Here is a 21,464-nt window from a genome sequence, read left to right on the forward strand (position 1 = left end):
CAAGGATAAGAAGTGAAGGAGTTTAGTTCTGGTTTTGGTTGCTCCAAAGTAGAGAAAGTGCTCACTGCTGTAGGACAGCCCTTCTTAGCTCTTGCCTTGGCAGCCCATGGAGGTGGGTGGGGACGGGGCGGGGCTTCTACCTGAGAACTCTGTGCTTTCCCGTGTGACTCTGCTGATTGCTATGGGGGGCGTTATAATTGCTACTGTTGAATTTTGTATTTTATTGTCCTTTCTTTTTTTCATTTTCCCTACAGTTGTCTTCCCATTCCTTACGCCCATTTATGAATTACTCAGTATCTCTCTGTTTCCAAGAAGCGTCACTGATTTTTTCACAAAAATCATTAAGAGAATGAAAGAAAGTCGCCTGAAAGATCAACAGATGGTAAGCTTTGGTTTATTTTTTAAAAAATTAAAAAAAATTATGAGAAGGAAACACTGTCAAAAACCATAGAATAAGAGGGGTACAACTCCACACAATTCCCACCACCAGAACTCTATATCCCATCCCCTCTCTCAGTAACTTTCCTATTCTTTATCCCTCTGGGAGTATGAACACAGGGTCATTATGGGGTGCAGAAAGTGGAAGGTCTGGCTTCTGTAATTGCTTCCCCACTGAACATGGGCATTGACAGGTTGGCCCATACTCCCAGCCTGTCTCTCTCTTTCCCTAGTGAGGTGGCTCTGGGGAAGCAGGGCTCCAGGATACATTGGTGGGGTTGTCTGCCCAGGGAAGTCCTGTTGGCATCATGTTAGCATCCGGAACCTGGTGGCTGAAAGAAGAGTTAACATATAAAGCCAAACAAATTATTGAGTAATCATGAACCTAATGGCTAGAATATTGCAGGTGAAGAATTTAGGGGTCTTATTGTTGTTGTTATTGATGTTGTTGTTGTTGGATAGGACAAAGAGAAATGGAGAGAGGAGGGGAAGGCAGAGTGGGGGAGAGAAAGATAGACACCCGCAGACCTGCTTTACCGCCTGTGAAGCGACTCCCCCTGCAGGTGGGGAGCCAGGGGCTCAAACCGGGATCCTTCCTCCGGTCTTTGTGCTTCACACCACATGCACTTAACCTGCTGTGCTACCGCCCAACTCCCAGGGGACTGGGCTTTAACTTGGGCTGCAGGCCACCAGGAGGTCAGCTGGGGCCGGCACTAGACAGAGTGTAAAATATAAGAGATTGGGAACTAAGGGAATTCTCATAAATCTCAGAGCTGAAGAAAATGAATCAGTAGCAATTCATAAGTACTAATGTTTATTTCTTCCCAGTACATTCATAAATCTTTTTATTGATTTTTTGGTGTGTTTGTTTGCTGATGAGAGAAAGAGAGGGAAACAGAGCACCACTCTGACACATCTGATGCCACGGATCAGACTTGGAAGCCCATGACTGAGAGGCCAATCCTTCAGTCACTGCCCCACTCCCAAGCTGTAGTACTAACAGTGTCATCTCAATGACATTTGTAGACACACACTAACCATCCTGAATATTACTAAGCTTTCAATATTATTTCAATGGCACGGTTGATTCTCTTCTACAAATTTGATGCTCTTTCCTCTTCAGTACTAAATATTAAATATTAGCATTCACCTGCTCTAAGCCTATATTCCCTACCTCCTGTATAAGCAACAGAGAACTGAACGAATCATATATGAACAGCTCAAAAACTTGTAAAAATGTTCAAGTGCAATGGCAGAGAATGTTCCATCCTTCAAAGAGAGGCTGGACAACATACTCTATCTTCCACCTGAGGAAGATGGATCCTGAAATTGGGGCAGCTTGGAACATTCCTAACCATGACCACAGAATGTGAGCTCAGATCTACAGGGATGCAGAGGTCACATAGGCTCCTAAGCTGAATATGGGCCCCAGATCACATCATATCGATGGGTTTTACAGTCAACAATATTTATACACCTTCCCTATATTTGGGAGCTACTCTCTTTCCTGATCCAGCTTTCTGGTCCTTTTTCCAGCCGTGACATCATCTCTCCAGACAATATATTGGATCGACCTGCATATCAGATGTCAGGTTCTGTGAGAGAGAGCATATGTTCACATATGTATCCATAAACTAGTGCAAAATATATACCTGAAAGCAGAAGTACACTAGAGTTTGCAATAATATTTTTTTAAAAAATCCCAGTCCCCTTGGTTTAGAGCCAGCTGAGTTTTCTATGCAGTCAGTTCACTCATCTGTCTCCTGGGGCTGGAGGCCACTGCCAAGAGGAGTATAGTTGGGGAACAGGACTGGGACTCAAATGTCACTGAAGATTGTGCAGAGCTCTAGGAGTGTGGATCCTTTGGAGATTCTCACACAAGAGCTGCGGATGAACTCTGCAAATGTCAGAGTACTTGTTTGTGTGACTATTTATTGCATTCACCATGTAGGGAGTGAGATATTTTTTAATTAATTAATTAGGAATAGCATCAAACAGAAATGGCGAGGAAAGAAGGATATGCAGATGAAGTGATACCTACAAAGGTCTGAAAGGTGAGGATGAGGGAGAGTGAGACCGCAGCAGGTGCACATTTGTGTCAGGAAGCACCATCTCGTTCCCCATGGTTTGAGGCTGGATGCTTTGGCTCTTAGATACTCCGGCCAGGCTCCTGGACTTCAGGAGCCCAGGTTTGAGGATGGAGGTTCAGTCCTGCACCCCAGAATGACTTCTGACTCCACAAGTGACTTTCTGGCACTGAAGTCTCTCTTTCTGCTTCCAGCATCGAGTGGACCTCCTCCAGCTGATGATCAACTCCCAGAATTCCAAAGAGGTGGCCCATCATAAAGGTAACCAAGGAGCCTCCTTCCATGATGGGGAGGCTGGGTAGAAGTTTCCTAGCAAGAGTCCAACTTCACATATAGATGGTAGCCATGAAAGCCCTTTCTGGAAGTGAGCAGTGAGTGTTTCTACCTCTTAATCTACTCTAAAGGTTTTATTTTCCCTTGTAATCTTTTCCCTTTGTAATTTTAAATAACCTGTTATCTGTCTCTGTGTCATATTCTGGTCCTCTTCAGACTTCTACCTACTTTTGTCCCAGTCTCTGGACAATTTGTGACTTGATACAGTTATTATGGTTTTGAAATGTGTGATTTCCTAAACACTATCATTTTCCATTTTAAATATTTAAATTTTGCTACTAGGATTATTGCTGAGTGTTAGTGCATTCATTAATTGGCTACCTTTGCCCTTCCTTTCCCTTCCTTTCCCTTCCTTTCCCTTCCTTTCCCTTCCTTTCCCTTCCTTTCCCTTCCTTTCCCTTCCTTTCCCTTCCTTTCCCTTCCTTTCCCTTCCTTTCCCTTCCTTTCCCTTCCTTTCCCTTCCTTTCCCTTCCTTTCCCTTCCCTTCCCTTCCCTTCCCTTCCCTTCCCTTCCCTTCCCTTCCCTTCCCTTCCCTTCCCTTCCCTTCCCTTCCCTTTCCTTTCCTTTCCTTTCCTGGCAGAGGGTAAGAAAGACAGATAGAGATAGAGGGGGGAGACAGTGAGAGACAGAAGAGGAGAGAATCCTTAGACACTTCTCCATTGCTGCTGAAGTTTCCCCCTGTAGGTGGGGGCCAGGGTCAGGGAGTTGACTAAGGTCACTCTCTAGTGATCATGGCAAGGAATGACTTTTGTATAAAGGATTCGAGAATATTCTGCTCAGAACTGCTCACTCTGTAGCACTGTAACTCCCAGCTGTGGGGGCTGAGGTCAGACTGAAAGAGAATATATGATGCTCCTCCCCCACCCTATCCCTGATTTCCTGATTCCATGTTGGAAGGCAGGCGAAGCTCCCTCTGACTCTCCCACATTCACCCTGTTGATTTAAGTTTCTTCTCTCCAGTATCATGTGTAGTTCTGACTCTTCACTGCTTCCTTCCTCACACTGCCTCCTTAATTACCAGTTGAATAAGCAAAGTGACATGTATTGAGGGGAAGATAAATAACTACACCTGGGTCATCCTCAGCCACGATGACCCAGCACCATTATTTTCTTCTACTGGTGAGGGATGTTCTACTGCAAGGCAGAGCTCTCCCTGCCTGCCCGTGCAGTTGTATCAGGAAGAGGTCAATAGTACTAATTATTCTCCTGTGTTTTCCTTGATTCTTAAATGCTCTGAACCCCTTTTCAGGTGGGCTCCTGTGCTCCTTTTTTTTTTTCTCATTTTTCAATGGACTTTATTCATTTATTTATTTCATTAATTATAACTTTAAGGGTCTAATGTCAGCTTATGGTACTATACTAGGAATGTAGTTTCATACACAAACATATCCCATCCTCAGGACATCTGTAAGAGATGGTTAGTTCTGTTCAAAGGAGCGTAAACAGAACAGTACAAGAATTGTTACACATTGTCATCAGTCATAGATGCCTGTGCCCAGTAGTCATGAATTCTCTTAGGGTCAGATAATAGTGGCAGTGTTTGCTTGCCCTCCAATAAAAACCCTCAGACTCTCTCCCTTTCCGTATTTACCAATGAGAAGACTGTGAGTCCCAATCCTGGCCCAGGGTTGGAGGGGACAGTGTTGCCTCAGGTATAACAGTAGGGCGAGCATGGGGGTGGGAGTAGGTGTGTGCTTGCAATGCTGCTCAACACCTGTTAGAGTGCTTTGCTTTAAGTCCTAATCATTTGTCTTGATGATGCTTTTTAACTCAGTGTTATTTATAGTAGTGCCCAACACCAAAGTTTCAAAAGTTTCCTCTCCATCTATACCTCTTACCCACTCCCTTCCTCTCCAATAGTCACGACAGATTTCAGAGTTTGAGTCAATTTAATTATTATCATACTTTTTGGAATTTAGTTTTAGTTATTTATATTCAGTCTCTGAGCCAGAACATCTAGTAAATGTCTTCCAGTCAGCATAGTCACAAATGATTCTATTTAGTCTTAAATGACTCAGTATCAACTATTTAATGGCAGGGTCATCCCCCACTGAGTATAGGTCCCCAGCTCTTTATCCACACATCTGTTGATGGACATTTCAGTTGATTCCACATTTTGACTTGAGTTTTTGTTAGAGCATTTTAGGTTCACAGCTAATTTGAGTGGAAAGTACAGAGCTTTTCTGCCGGGCTAGTGTGGAGGTGCCTGTTTCCGGGCGTATACTCTCTGGGTTGGAGAGAACTCGACCGGAGCCAGCCTGGGCTGCTACTCACTCAGCATGCGAGGGAGATGAATCATGAACAGAGCTCATGGTGGCGAGGCAATTTAATTCTTTATTGATCAGAGAGCCAAGGCTTTTAAAAAGCAGACCTGGAAGTGGCAACTCGGAAATGGAAATGGCTTGACATGGTTTGGAAAGGGGAGGAAAAAGGCAAAAGGGGGTTGGGAAAGGTAACTTCCTTAGCAACTGCTGCGAGGGTTTTAACTGGTAGGATAAATAATAATACCCTGCAGGCAGGGAGGGTCTTGAGGGTAGAAAGAAGATAGATCAAAGGAATGGAATGGGTGGGGATCTTTCAGGCAAAGCAATGATTATGTAGATAATAAGGGAGCAGGCCACAGTATTAGGAATGTGGGGTGCTTTGTGAGGCAGGGAGTCTGATAAGATGAGGCACACCTTTGGGGTTACTCTGGTCCCTTCTTGCTCAACCTCTTGGTAGAGAGAGACTGACAGGATAGTTGCACTCCTCAGGTCAAGCCCTGCCAGGCTCTACCACATCCTCACAATCTCCCGACACTTTTCCATAGATCCCTGCCCCATATACTCATGAAGTGAAGAGGAGAAAAGAGGGTAGGCCCTGGGGAAAACTGGACCAAGACAACTTTAGCCTTGTTTCTGAGTCTGTACAGTGGACATGTGAGTGCAACTGCTTCCGCATCCCATCCCCACAGGGACACAGGAGTTCCATTTGCTTTGTCATCATGTAAATGCAGGTGTTTAATAGGACCTGCTCACCCCAACTTGCTTTTCTCCCCTCTCAGCTCTGACTGACATGGAGATCATGGCCCAATCTGTGATCTTTATTTTTTCTGGCTATGCAACCTTAAGAAATTCCCTGTCTTTTGTTCTGTATTCACTGGCCACTCACCCTGATGTCCAGAAGAAACTGCAGGAGGAGATTGACATAACTTTCCCTGACCAGGTGAGTGAGTGGTGCCTGGGGAAAGGGGAGCAGGTCAGGCCTCAGTGTGGAGCCTTCTCTGCATTTCTTGGAGAAGCTTTGCACAAAGCAGAGGTTTCAGGTCCTCCGAAACAACTATTTAAGATGACTAAAGGATACAGAGAGGGAGAGGCATAGGTGATATGTGCTGCTTACAGAAATCAAAGAACTTGGGAAAATGTGCTGGCTGTGGAGTATCAGTTACCTGAGTCACACAGCCCCATCTCTCCTGATGTCTCTGCAATGATGTCTCTGGACACTTGCAGATCTGGCTTCTTTATATTACCCTTGGCTAGCCTGTCTATGCATTCTGCTCCATTCCACAAGTCTCTCACATTCCTTGAAACCAGCAAGAGTGTCTTCTTCTCAGGGCAACAGCGGAGGACAAGAGTAAAAAGCCTGCACAGGGCTGGGAGATTGGGCAGTGGTTAGAGCACACATGTGATCATGTATGAGTTCAGGGTTTGAGCACCAGCACTACATGGGAGCTAATGGACAGTGGAGAAGTGCTGTCGTCTCTTCTCCTGACTTTCTCTGCTGTCTCTAAAATAAAGAATCAGAAATATTGGTATGAAATCCCAGTACCAGGAACAGGATGGGCTATAAATTTGCTGAGGAACAAAATATTTGCCCCCATGGGGCCCCCCATGACCTCATGTCCATTCAGAGCTGGTCTCCCCTGACTAGTGAGCAGAAAATGGAGGCTCCTTGGGGACTAGGTGATCAGTGGCTGCTCTGCACACATGACAGGACGAGCATGAGTGAAACCAGCCTGTGGGCCAGGTGTCTGGCCCTGACTCAATGTCTTCATCTCTGTGTACTGTCCTGAAATAGAACTTACCATGTTCCTGCACACTGTTCTCACTCGACCCCAACACACATGAATTCTTTGTGGGGAAACTGAATCCACGGAGGTTTTAATTTTTATTTTATTTATAATTTTTATCTTGCTTTAACACTGTTTTACAGAATTAGCTTGTTTTCACATCCACTCTTGGTGCATGCACGCTACCACATCCCTCACCAATGTTCTGTGATCAGTTAACTTACCCAGCTCCCCCACCCCACAGTCTGTCCCATAAATACCTTGGTTTTCACTTTTTACAAGAGAAACTGTGTTATCTTCCTCTTCCCTTCCTTTCTTCCTCCTTTTCCTTCTTACTTTCTCTATTCCATCATCCTCCCTCCATTCTTCTCTCCCTTCCTCCCTTCCTTCCTTCCTTCGTTTTAGTAATCCATACTTCATTAAAGGATGTGGAGTCACAATTTTGAAGGTATACATGTACCCCTGTGTTTACAATTGATTTATTCACTATAGCCAAAGTGTGGAAACAACCTAAATGCCCAAAGACAGATGACTGGATAAAGATGTCCTTTGTAGTGTTCAGAGCTTACTCACAGCTATGTCCAGAAGCTACACTGAGAATTTGTTCCTGAAACAGAGGGTGGGGCTCTGTGTGGGACTCTGGTCTTTAGCTCCTTCCCCTGAACTTCAGTTGTGTGGCTCAGAGAGATCTGGTCAACCCTTCTTTGTCATCATTTGTTTAGAGACAAACTAGTTTCTCCCCAGTTACTTACAGAATTCCTCTATAATGTAGTATTTCTAAATGTTATCTACAGAATACAAAAAGCTGTCTGTGGATTTTTTTTAGTGCCTTGTCTGAACCAAATCCACATAATGAGCTCTATCATGATTCACCTTCTAGCCCCAGAAGTGATTTTTGTCCATAATAGAAAGTCTTGCATTGAAGAAAGATTTTTCTCTTTTGTGTGTCCTCCTTCCTTGATAGAGACATGTGACCTCTCTTTGAAAGAATTTGGGGCTTTTGCACAATTTATTGAAGATTAATGGCGACAGATTTTGCATAACATTAGTTCACAGGAGTGGAAAACTCCTCCCTGTGGCCATATGAGGAAGTCCTTGCTGTTTAGCACCGTGTCCTAATAACCCCCACCACAGTCCCAGCCATTGAGCCCAAGTGCCAGTGAGTCAAAGACTGTTTCTTTCTCCCTAGGCTGCTCCCACCTATGACGCCGTGATGCAGATGGAGTATCTTGACATGGTGGTGAACGAAACCCTCAGACTCTATCCGATTGCTGGCAGACTGGAGAGGGTGTGCAAGAAAGATGTGGAGATCAGTGGGGTGCTTGTTCCCAAGGGCACAGTGGTGATGATGCCCCTCTTTGTCCTCCACAAAGACCCGTCACTGTGGACAGAGCCTGAGGTGTTCCTTCCGGAAAGGTAGAGGCCAGTGGGGAAGGGGCTGCCCTGCTCCAGGCTGCCTGGAGTGTGTTCTGGGGGCGAGCCTGTGCTCCTGCTGTTGCCATTCTCTGTGTAGGTTTTGTGTATTTAGATCCATTGATCCTTTAACAGCATTTATTATTATTATATTTATGTAGAATTTTTCTTTCTTTCTTTTTTTTTTAAAAAAAGAACTATAGAACTGTAGAAACTATAGATTAGAAGAAGGGAGATTATAGCCATCTGCAGCCTCTCTACTTTATAGATGGCCTTAATAGCTAATGTGATGTGTGTCTTACGGATGTTCTTCTTACATGTATAGAATTTAAAAACTTGAGTGCTATTGGGGTTGGCATAATCACTCACTTGGACAATGCCTTGCTTTGCCAAGTATATGACACAGTTTATTTATTTTTGCCAGTGTAGAAAAGGAAAGTGTTGAACAGGTAGGAATATTAAATGGGTTAAATTTCTTTAATACAACATAGAACATAAATCTAAATTTTGACAACCTTTTTTTGTTTAGACCACAATTAATTATGGATCATCTATATCTTCCAGTTAAAGTGCATTGATTTAGTTAAGTCATTAAATCAATTAGTCAAATTATCAATTTAATAAATTATTTTGTGAGTATGTTCCTTCAATGATATAGTTATCATCTCAGCCTGATTTTTTCTTTATTAGGGGATTAAGTTTTTTAATATAAGTCATTATTTATTGGTAACTTTTCTAACAAAATCAAGTAATTGTTTTTACTTTTTTACTTTTTTATTTTTTTAATTTATTTTTTATTTAAGATAGGATAAATTAACAAAACCATAGGGTAGAAGGGGTACAACTCCACACAATTCCCACCACCCAATCTCCATATCTCATCCCCTCCCCTGATAGCTTTCCCATTCTCTATCCCTCTGGGAGCATGGACCCAGGGTCGTGGGTTGCAGAAAGTGGAAGGTCTGGCTTCTGTAATTGCTTCCCCGCTGCACATGGACATTGACTGGTCGGTCCATACTCCCAGTCTGCCTCTCTCTTTCCCTAGTAGGGTGGGTCTCTGGGGAAGCGGAGCTCCAGGACACATTGGTGGGGTCTTCAGTCCAGGGAAGCCTGACTGGCATCCTGATGGCATCTGGACCCGGTGGCTGAAAAGAGAGTTAACATACGAAGCCAAACAAGTTGTTGAGCAATCATGGACCCAAAGGTTGGAATAGTGGAGAGGAAGTGTTGGGGGGGTACTCACTGCAAACTCTAGTGTACTTCTGCTTTCAGATATATATTTTGCACTTGTTTATGGATACGTGTGAACATATGCTCTCTCTCACAGAACCTGGTGTATATCCAGGTTTTGGGACTTTGTTAGAAAGTGATCCACCTGGGATGGAATTAGAGAATGCTATGAAAGGAAAGGTTTCACCCGAGTAATGAAGCTGAAGGGTTGTCATTCCACACGTGAAGTACCTGGACACAGTCTGAGCTGAAGCATGTTGAGGTGGCAATCATTGCGTTGATTAGGTTGCGATTAGCTGATGCAATACTATTTGATATGGATTGGGAGAGGAATTTGGGAAAGTGGGCCCTATTGTAAGGTTCCAGGACTGGGAAAAATACAGGCTTTATAGTGGAGATGTGAAGTTCCTGCTGTCTTAGGGTTCAAAAAGACAATGGATAGTGAATGTTATCATCACATTATTTGGTAATTGGGTTAACTTTAAAAAGTCCTTTTGTTAGGGTTTGCTGTACAGTACCCAGTATCTTGTAAATAGCTGTGCCACTGGTTGCCTCTGCTCTACTTGGTCTAGGCTTTTGAGAGAGTCCGCATATCAGCCTATATATTAAGAAGACTTAGTCTGTGTTTTAAAAACTTCGAGACATACAATTAATTTTTCCCCTCTCATATTAATTAACTAGTGATTTATATGACTACATTTTACTAGGAGTGTACATAAACACCATTCCCACCACCAAAAGACTGTGTCCCATTCCACCCACTCACCCCCACCCCCCACCAGCCCAGGAAGCCGCATGTCTACCCCTCACCACAGGGTTTTTACTTTGGTGCCCTATACTTTTTATTTTTGAAGATTTATTAATTTATTTTATGATATCGATAAGAAAGGCGAGAGGGAGAACCAGAGCATCACTCTAGCACCCATTATGCTGGTGATTGAACTCAGTACCTCACACTTGAGAATCTAACATTTTCTTTTTTTTAAAAGTTTTTATTTATAAAAAGGAAGCACTGACAAAAACCATAGGATAAGAGGGGTACAACTCCACACAATTCCCACCAGCAGAACTTCATATCCTATCCCTTCCCTTGATAGCTTTCCTATTCTTTATCCCTCTGGGAGTATGAACACCAGGTCATTATGGGGTGCAAAAAGTGGAAGATCTGGCTTCTGTAATTTCTTCCTCTCTGAACATGGGCATTGACAGGTCAGCCCATACTCCCAGCCTGTCTCTCTCTTTCCCTAGTAGGGTGAGGCTCTGGGGAAGCGGAGCTCCAGGACACATTGGTGGGGTCGTCTGCCCAGGGAAGTCCTGTTGGCATCATGGTAGAATCTGGAACCTGGTGGCTGAAAGAAGAGTTAACATATAAAGCCAAACAAATTGTTCACTAATCATAAACCTAAAGGCTGGAATAGTTCAGATCATGAGTTGGGGAATCTCCATTTTGTAGATAGTTAGTAGGCATATTTTAGTTATATTCTGAGTTCTTTGTGTATTTTGGTGCCTTTTGTCTGATGTATGGCATGTAAAGATCTTCTCCCATTCTACGAGGAGTGTTTGTTTGGGTGATGGTTTCTTTTGCTGTGTAGAAGCATTTCAACTTGATGTAGTCCCATTAGTTTATTTTTGTTTTAGTCTTCCTTGCAATTGGTTTTGTATAACTGAGGATGCCTATAAAGTCTGGATGGAAAAGAGTGCTACCAGTATTTTCTTCCAGGTCTTTGATAGTTTCTAGTCTAACAGCAGGGTCCTTGATCCACTTGGAGTTTACTTTTGTATGTGGTGAATTGTAATAGTTTAGTTTCATTCTTTTGCATGTTTCAGCCCAAATTTCCCAACACTATTTATTGAAGAAACTCTCCTTTCTCCAGTTATAGTTTGGGCCCCCTTGTCAAAACTTAAATGTCCATTGGTGTTGGTGTTTATATCTAGGCTCTCAATTCTATTTCACTGGGCAGTGTGTATACTTTTGTTCCAGTACCAGGTAGTTTTGATTACAGTGGTGCTATAATACAGTTTGAGATCTGTGAGTCTGTTGCGTCCAGTTCTGTTCTTTTTTCCTCTCAGGATTATTTTGGTGATTCTAAGCATTTTGTAGTTCCAGAGGAACATTTGTAGCTTTTGTGCTACTCTCTTAAAAAACTGGCAGGACCTAAATGGGTATTGCATTAAATTTGTTTATAGCTATGGGTAGAATATTCTTTTTGACGATGTAAACTTTTTCAATCCATGAGCATGGAATATATTTCTACTTCTTTGTATCTTTTTCAATCTTTTGAATAAGGGACTCATGGTTTTCAGTATACAAGTCTTTCATTTCTTTTGTTAGGTTTATTCCTAGATATTTTATTGATTTTGCTGCTATAGTGAATGAGACTGATTTCTGGTTGTCTTCTTCTTTTTCTGACTTAGTGTTTGCACAAATGTTCACCACCGACTTTTGTATATTATTTTTTGTAGCCTGACACCTTACTATATTGTCTGATAATTTCTAGGAGTTTCCTGCTTGATTCTTTAGATTTTTCTGTATATCATGTCATGTCATGTCATAACATATCATACCATCTGCAAATAGTGAGAGTTTGACTTCTTCTCTTCCAATCTGTATCCCTTGAATTCCTTGCTCCTGCCTGATTGCTATGGCAAGAACTTCCAACACTATGTTGAATAGTAATGGTGATAGTGGGCAGCCCTGTCTAGTAAGTGATATAGTGAGAATGCTTTCACTTTCTCACCATTGAGTATGATGTTGGCTGTAGGTTTGCTGTATATGGACTCTACTAGGTTAAGGAATTTTCCACCTATCCCCATTTTTTTTTTTTTAGTGTTTTTATCATGAACAGATGTTGGATTTTGTCAAAGGCTTTCTCTGCATCTAATAAGATAATCATGTGGTTTTTCATTTTTCTTTTATTGATGTGGGTCACATTGATTGATCTGTATATATAACTTCCTTGGGATAAGTCCCACTTGTTCATGATATATATGTAAAATATACTAACATATCTGTATTGACTAGTATTTTGTTCAATATTTTAGCCATCTATATCCATCAGAGATATTTGTCTATAGTTTCTTCCGTGTGTGTGTGTGTGTGTGTTTGTGTGTGTGTGTGTGTTTGTGTGTGTGTGTTGTGTGTATGTCCCTGTCTGTTTTTGGTATCAGGGTGATGTTAGCTTTGTAGAGTTTGGAAGGGGAGTGTTCCTGTGTCTTCAATATTTTGGAAGAGCTTAAAAAGTACTGATATTAACTCTTCCTTGAAGGTTTGATAGAATTCATTTATAAAACCATATGGTCCAGGACTTTTATTGTTGGGAAGGTTCTTGATAACTGTTTGAATTTCTTTGGCTATTATTGGCCTGTCTATGCTTTCTAGTTTCTCTTGGTTTAATTTTGGAAAGTTATATGTTTCTGAGAACACTTGCATTTCTTCCAGGTTCTTTGGCTTGGTGGCGTATAGTTGCTCATAGAGTCCTCACATGGTTCTTTGGTTTCTGTGGTGTCTGTTGTGATATCTTGTCTTTCAGTTACAATCCTATTAGAGTCTTCTCTCTTTTTTTTTTTTTAGTGAGTATGGCCAAGGGTTTGTCAATTTTGTTTACCTTTTCAAAGAACCAACATATAGCTCCTTTGTGATTTTATTTATTTCAGTCCTTCTGGTTGCTTTAGGGTTCCCTTGTTCTTTTTCAGGCTTAAGGTGTATAGCCAGTTGTTTATTTGAGCTTTTTTGTTTCACAATGTGTGCCTGCATGGTTATAAATTTCCCTCTTAGCACTGCCTTAGCTGTGTCCCAAATATTTTGATAGCTGCTGTCTGCCTTTTCATTTCATTTGATTCTAGGAACTTTTAAATTTCTTCCTTAATTTCTTCTTTGACCCAGTAGTTGTTAAGCAATGTACTGTTCCATATTTTGGAACTTTTACTAAAAAAAAACAAAGAGAAACCACAGTGAAAAATTATGTTCCATTTATGAACTGGCTAACAGGTGCTAAAAGGACAGCTCTAGATTGAAGGGGTGGCTGTCTAATAGTTTCAGTGGACAGAGGAACCAGCCTGCCAAGTTGTGTTAGGGCTATCTGTAGTTTGGTTCTAGTCAAGCAATGTCACAAGCATCCACAGTATTCTGAGCTCACAGTCAGACTAGCTTGCAGGCAGACTGACCTGTCAGAGTTCCTGCTGTGGATCTCTTAGACTAGGATAAGTAACAAAAAATGCACTCTCTGGGAAATTCAATCCTCCAGAAAGGTCAGTCCTTATAGGGGGTCTTTATTTATCTAGCTGCTCTGGCTTCCCAAATAAGCCCCTTCTGGGCTTGGGGATTGGATGTGGGTGAGGTGCAATGGGAAATTAACCACTCAGCTCGCTCAAACCCAGATCCTTCCACATTATAACATGTGCACTCAACCAAGTGCGCCATCACCTGGTCCCACATGCACATCTTGACTTTGCTTCTATTCCTGTTTGTCTAATGTAAACTAGCTGCTCTCTTTGAACTCCTCAGTCAGTTTATCAGGAAACTATATACACGTATTTTGCTACAGTATTTCTCTTTATATACATGTGTGTACAGACACATGTGTGGAATATACCTGTATGCATAATCCATAATTTATTCATATATATCTTATGTTAGAAATGTGGAGTTTTCTCTGTAAATTCTTTTCTGTGCTGTTCTCTTCATCTTTCTGATTTGATCATCAACACACCCACATTCCTCTACCTAAGAGTGGTGCTGTGTCCTCTCCTGTGATTGTGCAAGAGCCCCGGCATGCCCCTCATCACTGAGGTGTGAGTCTCCTCAGTAGGAGAGAGAGAGAGAGAACATGGCTCCTGGTGACATCACAGCTGCAGGCCCTGCCACCTCCCTCCATGTACATCCTGCAGACTCTCTCAAGTGGGAGAGCCATCAGCTCCCTCTGTGTCTGGGACATAGCCAGCTGCATTTCTCTTCAAACAGTGCTCAGCCCCTGTCTTGTATATGAGCAGAAGCTGCTGTGGAGTCTGGGCTGGTGGAGACATGATCTGTGACTCGCTGTCCTCACAGCAGAATCACACAGCAAGATTTCAGGAGGAGCCCACAGCAGTGTCCTGTGTCCTGTTGGTGGAGTCTACACAAGAACCTCCACCTTGGAGTGCTTGTGTTTCTTCTGTTTCATTCACCCATTTCATCACCTCTTTCTCCCCCAGGTTCAGTAAGAAGAACAAGGAGAGCATAAACCCTTATGCCTACATGCCCTTTGGAAATGGCCCCCGGAACTGCATTGGCATGAGGTTTGCTCTCATGAACATGAAGGTTGCTCTGGTGCGAGTCCTGCAGAACTTCACCTTCAAGCCCTGCAAAGAGACACAGGTCAGACAGCTCACTTTTGTAAATAAAGAAGTTCCAGTAAATTTTTTCTATTTTACTGAAGACTATATTCAATAATGTGATCATCTATTAAATTTATAATCCATTCTGTTAGCCAGAAAATTCATTTCCAAGTATCCATGAATTTGAAGGGTTGCTAATTCTGTATATTTATAAACAAGTAGCTAATAAACATAATTACTTATAAGTATGTTATTAGGTCATATTTGAAAAATAATTAGAAATCCAAATGGTTTTTACAATGAGGTGCTAATACCACTTGTGGTTTCATGGCACATTTCTGCACGTTTCACATAACATTCTGGTACTTTTCCACAATAGTTTGCACTAATTCCCAAGAGTAATGATTTCAAATGAATACTCATTGTCTTTACTGAAAATCAAAATAATAAGGAAGTAGTAGCCAGTATGATTTGGTGTCCACCATAAAGGACACAGGAATAGTGCTCAGTAGATATTTTGCTGAATGGATGCATGGATGGATGGATGGACAAATGCTTTCACTCTCAGGATTTGGTGATGCTTAAAGATTCAAAGCTAGGGAGTCAGGCAGTAGCCCAGCGGGTTAAGTGCAGGTGGTGCAAAGTGCAAGGACCAACTTAAGGACCCCGGTTTGCGCCCCTGGCTCCCCACCTGCAGGGGAGTCGCTTCACAAGTGGTGAAGCAGGTCTGCAGGTGTCTATCTTTCTCTCCCCTTCTCTGTCTTCCCCTCTACTCTCAATTTCTCTCTGTCCTATCCAACAACAACAACAACAATAATAACTACAATAATAAAACAACAAGAGCAACAAAAAGGAATAAATATTTTTTAAAAATTAAAAAAAGATTCAAAGCTAGATATGCTAAACATAGTTTAAAAATGTTTTTCTAAAGCATGGTTGCTCTTCATGTATCTTGTCCAGTGTGCTTTGGTGTTGACCATGCTTCACTAATCAGTTCTCATGTGTTTCTTGTGCTGTTACAGATTCCTGTGAAGTTGGTCCATGGAGGACTCATTGAATCAGAAAAACCCATTGTCCTAAAGGCTGAGCCAAGAGAGGGGACTGTGAGTGGAGCCTGATTTGGGAGGAGGATTCCACCATGTTTTGTAGGAGCTGTATCCAGAATGCCTGAGAGGTGATTTGACTCCTTGAACAGAACCCAGAAATGAAGATGGTCCCCGTGACGGCTACCCAGGGCTTCTGAGTGTCCTTTTAGTTTTCTGAGAGGGTTGATGTGTGGGACACAAGTGAGATGACTGAATAATTGAATAATTGCCAGCTCTGTAGACTCAGCATCTCTGGTTCTTATGGGTCTTCTACTCCCCCAGCCTTTCCCCAGTCTTGAGCCCTGATGATGGATTATGATCACTCAAGCATTTTATCAGCAAACTTCTGTCCTGAAAGTTATGTTAGGCAAGTCAATAAACAGCTCTTTACAGAGTGTTATGTCATGTCTCCGTGCACATTGGGGAACCTATGGAACTCAGTCTATAGAGTCAGTGACTAAACCCTTTGACACCACAAGCACTCTTAGGTCGAGCCGATTTTAGAACTGTGATGTGACATATTACGATGAGTGTCAGGCTGAGGAAAGTATAATGGTTATTTTAACTAAGGCTTTCATGCTCTCAGATCCCAGGTTCAATCCCTGCAGCACCAAAATCCAGAGTTGAGCAGGGCTCAAGTCTCCCTCTCTCTTTCTCTCTCTCTCCCTGTCTATATTTTTCTTTGTCTATCTCCATTAAAATAAAAAAAGATATCTGTTAATCATCTGTGATTTTTCTTGTTGTTGAGAAGTTCTTGGCAGGTAGAGTGCACAGAGCTCTGGGTTCGGTCCCCACCCCCATGTGGGATCCCCATACCACAAGATGCCCCACAGGAGCTCCATGGGGGGTGGAGCAGGGCTTTTGTGTCTGAGTCTTCCTTGCTTCCTCTATGTCTTTCTCTGTTGGTCTCTTCCTCTCTCCTCCGCTCACTTATATAGAACATAATAATTGTGCTGAGGAAGTTGTTCATTGGTGTCTGTGTGTGTGAGGCCCTCAGTTTATTCCTAGTGCCCCAATTTAGGGAAGAATGCGTGTAATCAGCACATTTCTCACAGAGATCCCTGGAGCTGCATTAGACCGGGTGACTCCAGTGACTAGAAGTGCAGCCCATTCTGCAGTAACTGTAGTGAAGCATCGAGTATCCTTAGGCTATAGGTTCTTGTGTGAAATTGTGCTTCTTTATCTTGTTGAGGATGCCATTATTCATAGCTTTCACCTGATTATCAAAGTAGTCCACAGACTAGCAAAAGGTCCAAACTTCACCTTCAGCACTCAGGCAATATCAGATAAATGACACCTCCACCTCTCCCCATCCCCACATCCCAATCCCAACCTGTTCTCTCCTATCCCTTTCTATTATTCAGTCTAGTCATGTCAGCTAATGTAATAGGTAATAAAATATTATTTTCTAAAAAAATTTTATCAGTAATTTAATGATTATTGGGATTGTTAGATAAGAGGTGTACAATCCTTTTTTTTTAAAATTAATTTATTTTTAAAAAGGAAACATTAGCAAAACCGTAGGATAGGAGGGGTACAACTCCACACAATTCCCACCACCAGATCTCCATATCTCATACCCTTCCCTGATAGCTTTCCCACTCATTTATTTATTTATTTATTTATTTATTTATTTATTTATTAAAAAGGAGACATTAACAAAACCGTAGGATAGGAGGGGTACAACTCCACACAATTCCCACCACCAGATCTCCATATCTCATACCCTTCCCTGATAGCTTTCCCACTCTTTTATTTATTTATTTATTTATTTATTTATTAAAAAGGAGACATTAACAAAACCGTAGGATAGGAGGGGTACAACTCCACACAATTCCCACCATCAGATCTCCATATTCCATCCCCTCCCCTGATAGCTTTCCCATTCTTTATCCCTCTGGGAGTGTGGACACAAGGTCATTGTGGGTTGTAGAAGGTGGAAGGTCTGGCTTTTGTAATTGCTTCCCCACTGAACATATGTGTTGACTGGTTGATCCATACTTCCAGCCTGTCTCTCTCTTTCCCTAGTAGGGTGGGTCTCTGGGGAAGCGGAGCTCCAGGACACATTGGTGAGGTCTTCAGTCCAGGGAAGTCTGGTTGGCATCATGCTGGCATCTGGAACCTGGTGGTTGAAAAGAGAGTTAACATACAAAGCCAAACAAATTGTTGAACAATTATGGACCTAAAGGCTGGAATAGTGGAGAGGAAGTGTTGGGGGGTACTCACTGCAGACTGTTGTGTACTTTTGATTTCAGGTATATATTTTACCCTAATTTATGGATATGTGTGAACATATACTCTATCTCATGGGACCTGGTCTATATCTAGGTTTTGGGACTTTGTTAGGAGGTGAACTGCCTGGAATGGAATTAGAGAATCCTATGAAAGGAAAGGTCTCACCCGAGTGATGAAGCTGAAGGGTTGTCATTCTACACCTGAAGTCTCTGGACACAGTCTGAAGTGAAGCATGCAGAGGTGGCACTTGTTGCGTTGATTAGGTTAGGATCGGTGGATGCAATATTATTTGGTATGAATTGAGAGAAGCATAGAGGAAAGTGCACCCCACACTAAGGTTCCAGGACTGGGGGAAATATAGGCTCTATAGTGGAAATGTGAGGTTCCTACTTTCTTAGGGTTCAAGAAGACAATAGATATTGTTATCATCACATTATTTGGTAATTGGGTTAACTTTGAAAAGTCCCTTTGTTAGGATTTGCTCTATAATACCCAGCATCTTATATATAGCTCTCCCACCAGTTGCTTCTGTTCTCCCTGGTCTAGGCTTTTGAGAGAGTCAGCATATCAAAGACTCAGCTTATGTAATAAAAAGATTCAGTCTGTGCTTTAAAAGTTTGAGAAATACAATCAATTTTTCCCCTTTCATATTAATTAAGTAGTGATTTATATGACTACAAATTAATAGGAGTGTACATAAACATCATTCCCACCACCAAAAGACTGTGTCCCATCCCACCCCCCAGCCTCCACCCCCCCACCACCACCCCGGGAAGCCGAATGTCTACCCTCACCCTCACCCTCACCCCAGGGTTTTTACTTTGGTGCTGTACTCCAGGAGGTGTACAATTCTACACGGTTCCCATCACCAGAGTTCTATGTTCTATCCCCTCCATTGGAAACTTCCCTAGTCTTTATCCCTCTCTCAGTATGGACCAGTATTCTTCTTCTTTTTTTTTTTTTTTTTAGGAAAAGTTCCAAACCGGTAATGGCTTTTATTGCATCTTTTAAGAAATAATAATAGATCTGATGAGTCATCCCATTATTTTGCTGCTTGTGTGGCTGGCCAATTTAGAGATTATTCATAAGCCTGCTGAACTGTTCCTTTTTCAGAAACATAGATAGCATCCCAAAATTTCCAGATATTTTTGTTTTTAACAGTTGTAGCTTGCTGAATCAATGCAGCTGAATTTGATACAAGTTCGATGTCATTTCCTTCAAGAATTAATTCATCTTTCTGAGCTTGAGATGTGGAGCAAGTAACACCTGACCTCACTCGAACCCTTTGTATGTATTCTCTCTGTCCTGTCTGGGGTTCTACTCCCTCAGGAGATGGTAACACAAAAATGTGTCTTAGGCTGTGTTTTCTTGGGAAACCAAACTAAAACATATTTGTTCCCTCAACATTACTGTAAACCTCTCTAGCTATGATCTTTCCATTGTAGAAGATTTTAAACTCTGTTTATTTGTTTAAGCTGAGCTTTAAGACTATTTATCTTTCATATACATATATTAATCTTTCCCTTTTTTAGAGGGTTTATTTTTAAAAATTGTCTTTATTGGATAAGGATAGCTAGAAATTAGGAAGTAAAGGGAAATAGAGAGGAAGAGACAGGCAGGGGTAGATAACATAATGGTTATGCAAAGAGACTCTCATGTCTGAGGCTCCAAGATCCCAGGTTCAATCCCCACACAACCATAAGCCAGAACTGAGCAGTGTTCTGGTAAAAGAAACAAAGGGGGGGGGGACACAAAGAGAGACACCTGCAGCCCTGCTTCAGCATTGCAAAGCTTTCTACATGCAGGTAGGAACTGGGGTCTTGAATCCAGGTCCTTGTTCATTGCAACCAGGTGCGTTACCACCTGCCCCCCTTTTTAATATTTTTTCACTATCTTTATTTATTGGATTGATACAGCCAGAAATCAAGAGGAAAGGGGTGATAAAGAGGGAGAGAGACAGAGAGATACATGCAGCACTGCTTCACCACTCACAAAGTTTTCCCTTTGCAGATGGGGACCAGGGTCTCAAATCCGGGTCCTCATGCATTGCAACATGTATGCCCAACCAGGTGTACCACCACCTGGCCTCCCCCCTTTTTTAAACATTTTATTTATTTTGGGTAGAGACAGAGAAGTTGAGAGGGGAGGGGAGATAGAAATGACAAGAAAGACAATTATAGCACTACTTTACCACTTGTGAATCTTTCTTCCTACAGATGGGGACCAGGGGCTTGAAACTGGGTCCTTGTGCACTGTAAGGTGCACTCAACTGATGCACCACCACCCAGCCCCTCCAGGGTTGGATTTCATAAATCATACTTTACTAGTTATTAGTTTATTGCTTGTTATATTTCATCTAAGGGTTTCATAACTCCTAGTAAAAATGAAATTACTTAGAGCAATTTTCTTGTGGTTAGTCCTTCCCAAATATTAAAAAAAAAAAACCAGAATGCACTGGTAGTTGACTGCTAAAATGTACTTACACAGGCCAACGTGAATGGTAAAGGGACTATTGCTTGAACAACTCAGAAGTGGTCAGTTACACCTACCCCCTTTTCCTGATAGACCTGCTCCTCTGTGTGTGTAAGTGCATTTTGCAAATTCTACATCATACTGCTACTTAGATTATGAACCCCTGGTTGCTGTGTTAGCATTAAGAGTATCAGTATTTCAGACAAGAGACTGCTGGTTTCTGAAGCATCTTTTGAGCTGGGAACATGTCTCCAGGGTGTTGGCAGCACTGGCATCCGTGAGGCTGTGTAAGAGTCTGGGTCCTGTGCCTCCTCAGCCCATTTCATGCTGGGAGTCAGGGGCTCTGGAGAGCCCTGTGACAGAGACCTCATTCTCATTGGCTTTCTGCTGGAGGGCCCTTTTGCCCTTTCTTATACACACCAACTGGGGGTGGTGCCTGATCTTGTTCCAGCCAGACATGGTCCAGGGCCCTCAACCTACTCCTAAAATGTGAAGGCCTCACTTCTCTTTTTTCAGTGGCCTGCGGGCTCTGCTTTTCCAGCCCCACTTTCTTCCTTTTTTTTTTTTTTTTCCCTGGCTTTACTGCAGGGGTTGGAGGGTGGCCAGAGTGGATCTCAAATCACAGTGGTGATAAATTTATTTTACTTGGGCAACTATGTTGTTTTCGCCAACTCTGAAGTCTTGAAGCCTCCACCCTCACACCCTTCCTCCTTAAATCGACAGTTTTCCCTGATTGGTACCTGCAGTGATTTTAGTGTTAAGTCAGTAGCTGCTTCATATGATCACTTTCTTCATCTCTGACCTCATTGC

At 42.2% G+C, this 21,464-nt stretch overlaps 1 protein-coding gene across 2 annotated transcripts in view; it reads left to right on the plus strand.

Moving 5' to 3' along the window:
* The window catches only part of LOC103127367 (cytochrome P450 3A12-like), a 29,278-nt gene extending 12,936 nt beyond the window's left edge, over window positions 1–16,342 (plus strand). For both annotated transcript variants that reach the window (XM_007538268.3, XM_060173358.1), the window contains 6 exons: window positions 255–382; window positions 2,720–2,786; window positions 5,902–6,062; window positions 8,096–8,322; window positions 14,740–14,902; window positions 15,885–16,342. In XM_007538268.3, coding sequence (XP_007538330.2) covers window positions 255–382; window positions 2,720–2,786; window positions 5,902–6,062; window positions 8,096–8,322; window positions 14,740–14,902; window positions 15,885–15,980 — 842 coding nt within the window. In that variant the 3' untranslated portion in view covers window positions 15,981–16,342. The remainder of the gene's footprint in view (window positions 1–254; window positions 383–2,719; window positions 2,787–5,901; window positions 6,063–8,095; window positions 8,323–14,739; window positions 14,903–15,884) is intronic.
* The last annotated feature ends 5,122 nt before the right edge of the window (window positions 16,343–21,464 follow it).

Source organism: Erinaceus europaeus, chromosome 15, assembly GCF_950295315.1.
Source record: "Erinaceus europaeus chromosome 15, mEriEur2.1, whole genome shotgun sequence".
Lineage (NCBI taxonomy): Eukaryota > Metazoa > Chordata > Mammalia > Eulipotyphla > Erinaceidae > Erinaceus > Erinaceus europaeus.